This window comes from Copidosoma floridanum, unplaced genomic scaffold (genome assembly GCF_036245765.1).
Source record: "Copidosoma floridanum isolate Cflo_tuat_1 unplaced genomic scaffold, Cflo_Japanese_pri ptg000004l, whole genome shotgun sequence".
NCBI lineage: Eukaryota > Metazoa > Arthropoda > Insecta > Hymenoptera > Encyrtidae > Copidosoma > Copidosoma floridanum.
This window is the reverse complement of record NW_028321881.1, coordinates 31,245,011-31,258,576: the sequence shown is the minus strand read 5'-3', so window position 1 is coordinate 31,258,576 and position 13,566 is coordinate 31,245,011. Positions and strand designations below refer to the sequence as shown.

The 13,566-nt window shown below is 30.0% G+C and overlaps 1 protein-coding gene across 2 annotated transcripts in view; it reads left to right on the top strand.

The window, feature by feature from the left end:
• EMC6 (ER membrane protein complex subunit 6) overlaps window positions 1-7,367 on the top strand; it is a 32,720-nt gene extending 25,353 nt beyond the window's left edge. For both annotated transcript variants that reach the window (XM_014360449.2, XM_014360448.2), the window contains one exon: window positions 7,166-7,367. In XM_014360449.2, the coding sequence (XP_014215935.1) occupies window positions 7,166-7,210 (45 nt within the window). In that variant the 3' untranslated portion in view covers window positions 7,211-7,367. The remainder of the gene's footprint in view (window positions 1-7,165) is intronic.
• Window positions 7,368-13,566: the final 6,199 nt, after the last annotated feature.

Sequence of the window (13,566 nt, the reverse complement as noted above, 5' to 3'; positions counted from 1 at the left end):
TCGGGGCCAAAGCTGGCGTTTTAAAGGTATATTAGTGTAAGTTATAAAACGTTTACGAGAGAAAGAAGAAGTTTTTACGAAAGAAAGTTATTATCTTCATAAAAATGGTTTACGAACTAAATTCGGTAATTCTCAACATTATCATACTATTTTACGCAGTAGGTATGCATTAAAAAGTCTGTGAAGCTATGTTTTACATTCCAATTCAGAGATTACACTATAAAAAAATTATGAGAAATTTTTTTTAATATTGAGGGAATATTTTTTGGAAATTCAAACAACACAATTCTTTGATTGACACGATTTCCAAAATATTACTTCCAAAATATTTTTCAGTATTACATAAATCTCTTAACGTTCTGTCTACTATTTCCAATGCTCTTTTTGGAATCATTAAAGCCTTATCCCAAATAATTAAATCAACTTCTCTTAATTTTTTTATCTGACTCGAATTCTAAATATACACTCTCTATATTATTAAGATCTAAAGGAATTCTAAGAGTTCTATGACTGGTCATCCCCTTTGGAAGAAAAATTGATGCTATGCCTGTCCATGCCATTGACATGATTTTTTTATTTTGAGAAATAAAAAAATTAACGTTTTTTTAAAATAAGTTTTTTCTGACCCTCTAGGACCATCTATAAAGAAAATATTATTTCTTTGTTCGCAAATAGTATGAAATATATTTTTCTGGTCATTATTCAAACTTTTATACATCAAGTTAAACATTTCTTTACTGAAACGTATTTCATTATCCACATCTACTTTTTTACTCTCCATTTTTTTTAGTCTAGGTAATTTAAAGTATCCACATGATTTATCTTCCAAATCGAAAATTTGGTTAATATGTAAAAGAGCTAAATTAGCTTTATTATTAGGCAAATCATTCGTAAAAAATTCTTTGTATTTATTCCATATTTTATCACCTTGAACGTTTTCTGAAATTAAAAACCGAGCAAAAAATTGTCCTAATTGATATGGAAACTTCACAGCAATTGCTTCTTTAAAAATATCATCAATTTTTTCATCATTGTCTATTAAACCCATTGCAATTGCAGTATCTTTAAAAGTTTCATAAGTTATTCCTTTATATGTTCTAATGTTTTTAAACGATGTCGAATCAGTTACTTTATTTAATACAAGTTAAAAAAAAAATTTTTCATGATCTTTTGGAGATACAATGTTTAATCAACCAATTGCAATATTTTTTATTATATTTGTCTTTTAAGATTAATTTTTAGTTTAAGACTGATATTTGAATTTCCATATGTTTTGAATATCGTTGTTCGAGAAATTATTTGTAACGTGAACATGTAATGAATCTGAGAAGCTTTTAATTTCAATACTTGTACCATAAGTCTCATTTTTTGACATTATGTTAATATATTTATCACTACTTTTTACATTTTGATAATAAGCGTTTCCTACTATGAATTCATAATAATTTTGCCATTTATTTACAACATTATTGATTACTAAAGAACGAGCTCTCATGTGGAAATCTTCGTCACTATACAGAAAATAAGAAAAAGTTTTGAATAAACAATTTCCATCCCCTTTCACGCTAACTTTTATATTGTTCATTTTTAAAGATTTTAAAAATATTTAGTTTGATTTTAGATTAAATTTTAATAGTACAAAGTACAAACGATTTTTCCAATTTTCAGTGTGGAACACTGTGAAGTAATTATTTCCATATTTATCATTGAATCTAAAAATGAAACATACTTTCTAACCACTTATATCAATTGATAAAATATAGAATGCATAATAGTAACAAAAATAATATGAAGTATATGTTATACAAAATTTAAAAAATTTATGTGTGATTAAAGTGATTAAAACTTTTCGTTGTTTAGAATTTAATCATTAAAAAAAGAATGTACACCTTTTTTCTCTAAACATATCGGAGAGTTCTAAAAAAAACTTTAAACGTATTACAATACCATTTGTACGTACCTTCGTTATAAAAATTTACGTAATAATGTACCTTCTGGGTAGTGTGGAAATTTACTGATAAATATATAACTAATGCTTAACGATGTAGATCAAAAACTCTTCTTCCTCACGAAATTCTGAGCACCGTATTTTGACTTTTTTAGTTCCTTTATTAAATTTGTATTTCTGAACAGTTATTCGGTCTGACCAGTCCAAGAATCAAGGCATAGATCAGTTTCATGTCCAACAGTAGGTAAATAAATTTTTTCAAACCATTTTGACGTTAGATCAAAAGTCATTTTTCCAGATTTTTAAGCCCAAACTACTATATTTTTAGCTTTTTATATACCTTTTGTTACTAATGGTCCAAATATACCATTAATTTCTTGTATGTTGAATTTTTTATACTCTGGAAACACCTGGAAATCTCAGGAAATTTTTTTTAACTCCAGAATTTCATATAAGATAAAAAATTTACATTTTTGTTTCACAAACGTATTATATATATATATATATATATATATATATATATATATATATATACACACAAAGTCCAAACATAAGAATGTTTATGCTTATGCTATTAAATGTGTGGCTCGCGCACCAAAAAATACGTAAGCACTTTTGTATTTCGCGGGTTATGGCGTTAGAAAAGCAGTCCGTCGTGGTATACGATACAGAGACGTCAGATGTCAGCAGTCAGCTCCATTCACACGTGTTTTTCATAAGCGTCAGAATCAGTGTTAGTCTTACTAACGTCAAGCTGACGCACGTCTTTCGTGAACCTGTAAAAACATAACTTTTATGCGAAAAAGGAACATCTATAAAGAGAAGTTGTGCTTTCTTTACGATTTTTTAGTCTTCTCGTAACCACAAACGTAAAAATGTAAATACTGAGTTGCGGGTCGTATTGTTCGCGATGTACGTACTGCAAATTTACAGATAGGTAATTTGATATTTGTTTTAACAAGCGCTCTCATAAAATAAATCAGTAACGTCGAATCAAGTTTATGTCAAAGAAAATTTTAACTCGTAATTTGTAATTGTATAGAAATACTTAATATATAAAGCTTTTTGTTTGCTTTTCTTTTCGAGGAATATCAAACGATGATTCTCGTGATTTCTACGCATCGCCGTCGTCTACAAAACTTGACTTAATTTTTAAACATTATTTTAAACTGAAAAGTCTGACACTAGAATTTGTAAGAACTATTACTATGTAAAATATTTATCTTGTTGGTTATGAAGACGATCACTAGTTTATTATACAACGTAAAGACTTTTTATATATAAAATTTTTAAAAACTTTTTTGCCGCAAAAAAAAATTAGAGCGTTATTATAATCAAATAATAAAAATTTTTTAATATTAAACAACTGACTATATTTTATTTATTATCAACAGATTATGAGGAATTCAAAGAACATCACGTGACTTGTCAACAAGTCTATAAAATTAGAAATACAAAACTTTGGATCAAAAAGAACTCGTTTTCTTGGTTTTTACTTAAGTACGTATAAATGAACCGAAGCTGAAATAATAAAAACAATTTAATTTCAAGATATTTTTGTTATTTGTGTTAATTGTTTACAGATTTCATTATGCCGCCAAAAAAAATTATAGTATTATATTTAAATGCCATTTTAATCAAGAATGTACTTGTGAATTTTCATGGGTAAAATCAGTACATCAAGACTCAAATTCTGCGCGGTGTGAGTGGTGCAATACTGCATTTCGTTTAAGTAACATGGGAAAAAACGCTCTATGTAGTCACGTATCAATCAAAATATAATCAAAAAAACAACAAGGCCTTGAAAAAATCAAAATGTTTACGCCTTCAGCAGCAAAATCTGCATTACCAAAAAATGACACATCAAGTTCAACAAACGATTCTCAAGAGCCCAATTTGAATATTGACTCTGCAGGAACTTTGGAAGTAATACCAACTGTGAAGCAAAATATATCCAACCTAGATAACACAAGCACGCCAAAATCAGTCAAAATTATCCAGTCCAATAAAATTAGTACCTTTTTTAATGATGATAGCGAATGTAAGGCTGAAATTATGTGGGTATTACACTGCATAATGAGACATAAGTTTCTTCGGGATATCGAAACTAGTGTGCTTATAACGGCCAAAATGTTCCCAGACAGTGAAATTGCCAAAAAAATACAGTTAGGAAAAACTAAAGCTTCGTATATGATAACATTTGGATTAAAAAATTACTTTGAAAATGAATTGATGAAGATGATAGACAGCTGTAAGCATGTAGTAATTGGATTTGACGAAATCTTGAATACCGTGAGTAAAAAACAGCAAATGGATATCGTCGTTAGATTTTTGAGCAATGGTCAAAACAAAGTAGCGTCTCGTTATTTTACATCAGCATTCTTAGGTAAAACGCGATCTTCTGATATTCTTTAATCATTTTAAGAGTGTATACCCGACAAAATTTAAGAAAAAATTGTTCAAATATCCATGGATGGTCCTAATGTTAATTTGAAATCTCTACGTGACTTGCAATACGTATGAGAATCTATCAATGATAAAGCATATCAATTTATTGACATTGGAACATGTGGATTACATGTCTTGCACAATGCTTTTAAAGCTGGCATTAAAGCAGTGAAATGGGACCTTATTGAGTTTCTAAAGGCTTTATTTAATTTGTTTAACAACGTACCAGCTCGCAGAGCAGATTATACAGCAGCAACAAATTCTGACTTATTTCCTCACTTTTTTTGTGGTGTTTGTTGGTTGGAAAATTCTTCTGTTGCAGAAAGAGCACGGCAAACGTTACCTTTTGTAATTAAGTACATTGAGATAGTACAAAAAGAAAGAAAAAGCCAAATTGTAATTTGTACACAATTGTTAAAAATGCCGTGAAAGATAAGTTTTTCGATGCTAAGTTATGCTTTTTTCAGTCTTTTGCTACTGAAATCGAACCTTTTTTGACAGAATTTTAATGAAATGAACCTAAAGCTCCGTTTTTATGTGATCACTTAACTGCTTTACTCGCTAATATTTTAGATAAAATTGTGAAACCAGAATTTACATGTCAATAAAAAAAATTAATTACTATTGATTTATCTCAAGATAATATTTTATTGACTGCGGAAAAAACTAACGTAAGATTTTCTACTAAAAACGCTTTGAAAAAATTGAAAAATGTCAGCGAACTTGATATCTTAAAATTTAAAAATGATATCCGCACGATAATTGAAACTTTCGTACAAAAGACATTTGAAAAATTGCCTTTAAAATATTCTTTTGTTAGAGGTATTTCTTGTTTTAATCCACCTGTAACTTTGAATCAAAGTATAGCTAAAAAACGATTATCTATAGTCTTAGAAAAATTAATTGACTGTAATATTATATCTGCAATCGAAGCCGAGAAAGTCGAAAAAGAATTCAAGGAAATCATAGGGATTGATAGTTCTGTAGAATTATTTAAATCTTTCAATAAAAATGAAACTCGACTCGATGAATTTTGGGTAAAAGTAATTAATCTACATTCTACTAAGAAATATTTAAATTTTTTAAGTTTAATCAAAATTGTTATGATTGCTTCTCATAGACATTCGGAATTAGAACGAGGTGTTTCAGTTAATAGAGAGTGTATTGTTGAGAATCAAACTCAAAAATCGCTTATTGCGCAATGATTGATATATGATTCTATTAAATCTACTAACGTACCTTTAAATGAAGTTGAAATAACAAAAAAATTAATTACTAGTGTCCGCATGTCATCTAGATTATGTAAAGAATGTTTAGCTAATGAAAGAAAAAAGCGAGAAAAGGAAGAACAAGCGAAAAAGATAAAAAAGTTAATGCAATTAAATTGCAAGAGTTAGAAATAAAAAAAATAGAATTATGAACGACGCAATAATAGAAAGAGCAGCTGTGGAAAATGAAATTTTAGATTTAAGAAAAGTTGTTTAATTTAAAACGTTGAATTTATTTTTTATTTAAAGTACAAAAAAATAAATATTTATTTGTTTCTTGAACTATTATTTTTAATGATCATGAAAAAAAACAAATATAATAGTTATATTTTTAATATTATATTAGTGAATAAAAATGTTGAGTGTGATTGAAATTTGGTTCTTTTTGTTCCTTGACTCCTGAAATTTTTAAAATTAAGTCTCTGGAACACCTGGAAATCTCAGGAAATTTTTTTAAGATATATCAGTGGACACCCTGGTTAATCCACTGGTGGTTTGTAAGGGTAGTTTACAGGGATTACGAGGTTGGGGGTATATTATAAAATATATAAGGTTGGTTTAAGGGTAAGTAATCAGGTGGGTGATTTTAAGAAGCAGAACTAAATTATTTCAAGAAAAATAAACGTTTCAAACAGCTATTCCCAGGCTTAGGTGGGTTATTTTTTTATGGCTTATTAGGGCTGGTTTATACCCTTGAAAATCAGTTAGGGCAGATATAAAAATATACGGGTCTGATTTTTTTTATTGTTCTATCACTTGGCCAAGTTTCATTAAAATCGGTGAGTGACAGTTGAGTAGGGTTACTTGTAAGAAGGCTTATTATTATGGGTCAACTTACAGAGCCAGTCAAGTAAATTGATTGATATTTGTTATGCTGTTAGATGTATAAATGTTCATGATATAGTTTTGTAATTATTTTTATTTCAAGTATAGTGAAATTAAAAAAGTCTTCTCTTTTCAAGGTTAAAAAACTAAAAATATGTTTATAAAGCTTAAATCTGTAGGTTTATTTGAAAAATATTTTTTAATCTCCTTCGGAATTTTATCAAGGAGAGAAAATTCTTTATACAGTGTATAACATCAAATGCGAGAGGAGAATGGAATCGAATAATTCTCCTTATACTATCACAAAGAATATCAGACTAAAAAAGTTATAAAAATAAGAGAAACATGCTATCAGTTCCTTATTATTGCACGTTTTCCGAGCAAGAACTGTCTTATATTACATGAACACATTTTCTATGTAAATATATTTTTTATCAGCTAAAAAAGGATGAAATAACATAATTGTGGGGGCGTGTACATAACTACTAATTAATTTTTTGTAGTGATAAATTATATTTTGTTTGTTTATCATTAAAGTGTTTGTTAAACTGGCTGTGCTCTTTAAGTAGAGCTTTTGCCTATTAAAGGTTGATAAAATTTACAATAATAATGTGACTGCTACTGCAGAGTTATGCTTTTTAAATTTATGAATATTTTTCCTTAATATCTACTTCAGATTTCTATATGGAATGGTTCATGTCTACTAAGGCCTAAGAATTAACAAGAAAATGATTGTAAGTTAATCATGCTTATAAATATTTTCACAAAAAATGCAGCTCTTATTTATATACATTTAATGTGGCATTGTTTTATAATATTCTTATAAAATGTAACAAAATAATTTATAAAACTTTTTACGTCTATGTATATAAAAATATAGTGCATGTCAATATTATGTGGTGTGTAATTTCCTAATCCCTATTACATTTTAATTATTCAGTTTCTTATTTTGTTAAAACTATTCATATATAACAATATAAAATAATCATGTTTATGCTATGTTTTTGCATACAGTAATCTTAAAAATTTTTTTTCAACATCGTTGTGCCGAGAATTTTATAAGTCTATACACGTGTAGTGTTCGATGACGACGATGACAACGAAGATGAACACGATAATGGCCCACTGTTTAATTTAGTCCTGAAACAAGCTGGTTGTGTATTTAGGGAGTGTAAAAGATCTTTTAGATGAAATGCTTACAAAATCATTGTTTGACCATTTCCTACTAATATACTCTTTTTATACTATTATACCCCCTCCTCCAACGGATATACAGAACGTCTATAAAATGTTTACCCTGTAGTGCTGTTGTACTATAGTATATGAATATATATAATATTAAATACATACACTTTACACATCTACTTTAGGTCAGTACATTTGAATTATTTTCCTGTATTATAAAAAGATTTTTTAAGGGTCATTTCACACCTTGCCCCTCAGCCCCTCTCATAATTTTTTAGTTCTCCTTAATGTAGGATCAAGTTAGTTCAGTGTATTCGACATTTAATTGATCAAAATTTTATACATAATCCCCTTTGACCCTTTTAAATCCCCCTCATTTTTATAATATTACTTGGTCCTTCTTGAGCCCCCCTCAATATAAGATTTCAGTTTGTCTGCTACTTCACTGTATTAAAACTTTTTAGTTACCCTATTAGTACTCCCTCATGCTTTATAATCGCCCTTGACTTTTCTTAGTATAAGATAAAACTATTTAAGTTTGTCCGTTATTTCATTAGGTTAAATTTTTCACTTATCTCATACCCCTAATGCTTTATAATACCATCTCAGCCCTTACTTAGCCACCTTCAATATAAATTAAAACTTACAGTTTATTTTTTATTCAATTATATAAAATTTTCCGTTCAATCCCCTTACCTTAAAAATTCCTCACCTTCTCTAAATATAAAATCAAAGTTGTATTCTCACTTGACCTACTTCAATAACTATACATATTTTTTGAAAATTTTTATATAATGTAATAATTTACTATTATTACTGTTTTCTGAACAATTTGTTAAAAAATTTCCAAACAGCCATTGAGTTATTGCTATAATACCCTGATTTTTTTTTAATTTTTAATAAATTTATTATTTGTATTATTTAACGTAGATAAGAATACGACATGAAAAAATATTCAGTATAAAAAACAACGACTCATATTTGTTATACAATAACAGTGGACCTCGCGGGTTTTTTTACCTCTTAAAAATGGATATACCCTATCTATGTTTACTGTAATACATGGGTTATTTTAATAAAGTTCAACCTTTTGTCTTCAGCCTACTCCATACGTAACGTACAGTGGAAAAAAGATTTAGATTTAATAAAAACTCTGTTACATATTATGATTTTACATATTAGAAAATAACCACACAACAGTACCAATCGCAATATTTTCTGATAAGTGTGATTGAGTTTTTGGGTCAGTGATGATGAAAGCTCGTATCAGCAATATAAGAACGCCAAACACAAGTTCAATTGTGACAGTAAGTTTACAATTTCGAAATTAATTTTTCTGAGGATTTTACAATCAATTCCGAATATAATGAAGTAATGTGTAAGTTACAAATTTTTAATTAGTATACATTCTCAAAATTAAACAATTAATGAGCAAGTAACTATTCATTCATACATACAAGCATTTTTACAATGAGGCTGGCCGTATTCTATGTCAGCATATTATGAAGCATTCACCTTAAAGCTAATACACACACGCACACACATAAACGATATACAAGCTCCTCTTGTCATATCCACAATACGTCTTATCTGAATTTTGATGGACGGATAGTTTTTAGTTATAATATAATTCGTATCAACTCGGGATGTAACAATGCCAAATTTCATGTTCCAGTCAATTACAAAGTTGTTTAAGGAGATATTGATCTGGAAATTTGTTTAGTTATTCAAGGGATGTTTACTTTCAAAGATACAGCAGAATTGAGACCATAAAAAGTATCCCTATGGTTTGAGATTCAAAAATGGGGCTAAAATAGCGTTACAGGCTCATGTCTTACTCAAAAATTTGTTGTTCTGACGACACCTGGAATCAAAACACAGAGTTTTGAATTGTTCTACGGTATGGGATCTCAAAGTTGTTAACACAAACAACATTTACACGTATTTTAGGCAGCCAAAAAAATTTTATCCTAAAGTTGGCTGCTGTTGAATCTTAGTTGTACAATTAATTACTCCATTAACAAGTGTCGTTAGCAGTGCAGCAAAATCCATTCCTATGCCATTTTTTCTTAGCTTTACGGTGGTGTTATTTATTTTCACGTACGTTAGAGTATAAAAACTACCGTAAAAAGGAATATCCTTACTTTCTACAGACTATAAGTTATATACTGAAATATTAAAAGAGAAACTGTTACCAGAAATGGAGGAGAAGAAAGTGTTACCGTAGGGTCAGGCGGGATTCCGGAGGGACAGATCGACCTTAGATGTTATTTTCATTTTAGACAACATAGTGCAAAGGGAAAAAATTTAAACAGTAAAAAATAAAGTGTTTGTGTTTTTTCTAGATTTTAAAGCAGCTTTTGACACGGTTAATAGGGAAAAGCTTTGGGATACAATGAGTAAAATAGAATTCAGTAGAAATTTAATCGAAAGAATCAAAGAATTAAATACTGAAACAAAGATAACGATTCGGGGAAATAAGGGGTTATCCGATGAATTTTGAACTTTAAAAGGATTAAGACAGGGTTGTGTGCTGAGCCGGGCCCTTTTTTGTAACGTATATATATCGCCAAATTAGAAAAAATATTAAAAGCTAGGAATATTGGAGGGATTATGATTAATAAAGTAAGGTTGTTATGCCTTGCATACACAGATGACTTGGTTCTGTTGGCTTTGAATAAAGAGGCTTTAGTGACTATGACGGATATGCTAAGGAAATTTCGTGGAAAAAATAGTTTATGTATAAGTTTTCAGAAATCAAAGGTTTTGGTATTAAATAGTAAGGAGAAAATAAATAAGGATGGATATTTAAAGAGGAGGTAATTGAGGAAGTTAAAAGGTTTAAGTACTTGGGATTCACGTTTAACAAAAAGGGGGACGACTCAAACCACATAAACGAATTAAAAATGAAGGAAATTATTGCTGCTAGGAAAGTTTGGGGACTAGGGGAGAGATTGTGTAAAAAGAATTTCAAGAGAAGGCTGATAATATTTAATTATCTAGTTAGGAGCACAATGAGTTATGGGGCGGAAATCTTTGGCTGGAAAGAGATAAAGGTATTGGAAAAAATTCAAATCAACTACTTTCGATGGGTATCAAGGTTAGATTTTTGCACGCCTAGATATATAATATTGAAGAAGACTTGGTTAGGTAGGTTAAGGGTACATTTTGGTAAAATGGCAATAAGGTTCAATGAAAAATTTACAACCAGGGGGAAGACAGACTCACGAGAATGTGCTATAAAGAAGCTTATGAAAGTGATGCAAAAGGAATATGAAAAGAGGAAAGGAAAACATTTATAAATACTTTGAGTATAGTGAATGTACACTGGTGGGGTGAAGAAGTCAAAATATACTAGCAAAGGATAGGATAGGTGAGTGTATGAGGGATATAGACAATCAAGTAACGGAAGCCAAAATTAAAAACTCAAAGTATAACGCAAGATATAAAGATATTATGAGAATAGGAAGGGTGGAGTACCTAAATAACTAATCCGAAGGTATTTGTATAGGTCATATGGCAAAAGCGAGATGCAGTCATCTAAATGGTGGAAACAGATATTGATTGGAAATGAAATAAAAAATTATGTGAATTTTGTAATTGTAAGGAAGAGAGCTTAGAACATTTAATAAAAGAATGGGTAATTGTAAAAGAAAATAAAATATGCAGAGAATTGAATGGTGTTATAGATGTAAATGAAATATGAAAAGATGTTCACTCGTGTGAAACAGCGAAAATATGGAGCAGGCTAAACAATGTGTATGAGAAAAGGAGGTGTGAAAATTATATTAAGCGTTAAATATGTACATTTACGATGAAGTAAGTAAACAAAGTGATATTGTAATCTGGACATAGGATAAGACAGATATAGAATAACATTAGTCTAAGATGAAGTATTTAAATTGGGGTGTATTTGGTGAAACGTTTTGAAATTTGTAATTGGTAATTTGTAAATATTTAACTTTTGTACTGGAGTATGTTCATAATGATCGCTGTAATGAGTCCGTTTTCCGGACAAAATTGGTTGAAAACTAATAAATTTATAAATATACACATAATTACCATAAATAGCTTCTTTAAGACATTTTTTATGTCCCACCGCAACAATGTGCTTATTTCTATAAGCTACTGTGCATGCGTGGCACGCCGCTAGCTACAGCCCGATTGGAGAAGAAATCTAAGTGCCAAGCTTAATAGCTGAGCCTAATACAGGCAACCAATATTGGTCCAAGCTTGGCAGTAAAATGGCGCGCTGTTCAGGGTGCGACTTGGCCTGATTTGGCTTGACTACTCCCAAGTTATTACCAATATTTGTGTGGTGGACGTCTGCGCATGTTCATAATATGCATAGGTATACTCAGCAAAATTCTTGCGAAGCATCCATAGAGGTATAAGAATAGAGGAGAAAAGGGGGCGTGATATGCGACAGCAGAATTCGCTACGTAACGAGGCATCTGTCTTTGTCTGGCAGTTATGTTATTGGTCGAGTCATACATGAGATTGAATCAACTGTAGGATTCAGGACGAAGAAGTAGCCAATAACGTGGCTTTGGCAACAAGGACAGATGCCCCGTTACACTTAGTTATGCTGTCGCTGCCGCTAATGGGCTAGTATAGCGCTTTTCCCCTCTATTCTTATACCTCTATGGAAGCATCCGCAGACATTGTTTTCGTGCTGAATATATATACACATTTTATATACATATAAACGAATTCTCACAATGACTTGGGAGCAGTCAAGCCAAATCAGGCTTAACTGTACCCTAACCGGCGCGCCGTCTCGCTGCCAATCTTGGACCAATTTTAAGGTCTTGGCAACCAAGCTTGGGCTTGACCACTTTCTGAATTTAGTTTCCAATCGAGAGACACACAAGTGCTGCGGCTCATGCGCTTTTATTTACTAGCTTAATTAGTCGTCATATGCAAAAAGTTTGACCAAATCGTTTGGCAAATAGTTTTGAATAATACAATAAACCTTTAGCAAAAATATCGTGCAGGTCCGAAGTCGAAAAATTTAATATAACGACCGCAATGCATAAAAAACTGAAAATACCGTACCTTGGAATCTATTGGTCCTGTAGCCACTTTTTTGTTAAAATTCATGTAAAAGTGAGTTTAATCACTTGCATTAGGTTGTTTTCGTCTAAGTTTAGTTAAGTCAGAATTAAAAACTTATGTTATGTAGGAATCGCGGAGCTTGGGGGTGCAACGTAAATGAATTCACGTGAGTTAAAATAGCTTTACCTTTTTATTCGTGATTCTACGAGAGAACAGACGCGTGCAAGTTTAAATTAGTATTATGTTAGAGTAATTTTATTTTTACTGTTGCATCCTAATAATGTGACGTACACTAGACCATAAAATAATAGTGATTTAAAAAAAATATAAGCTAACTTCATCAAAACTTTGACCTGGAGATTTTATTTATAAACCTGAGATTTAAGAAAATTGTTTCTTGTGTAAAATAAAGGGTAATAAAGATGTATTTCTTTTACTCAAAGTTATTTATGGTATAATCACTTTTGTTTCATTGTTTCTCCAGTTATAATTCTTGCAAGATTTGAAAAAAAAAAAATTGTGCTATCGAAAGGTGAAAAATGATTTGGATTTTTTGCTAAGATTTGTGGTTAGTGAAAATTTTGAGGTAAAATTTATGTAATTATTCTTTTTTTTTTTCTTAAGGAATTTCAGTATTTTGATAATTATTTTATAGTCCTCGCTTATCTCAATCATTGTGATGATGAATTGTTTCAGTAATACAGTAAATCATTAATTGTTTTAAATACTTTGGTATGAAATACTATGAATCCTTATTTTTCAAATCATATTATGTAATACTGTCCTAAAATTTATATGATAAATTAACAGTTCTTCTTCACTTCATTCGTCTTC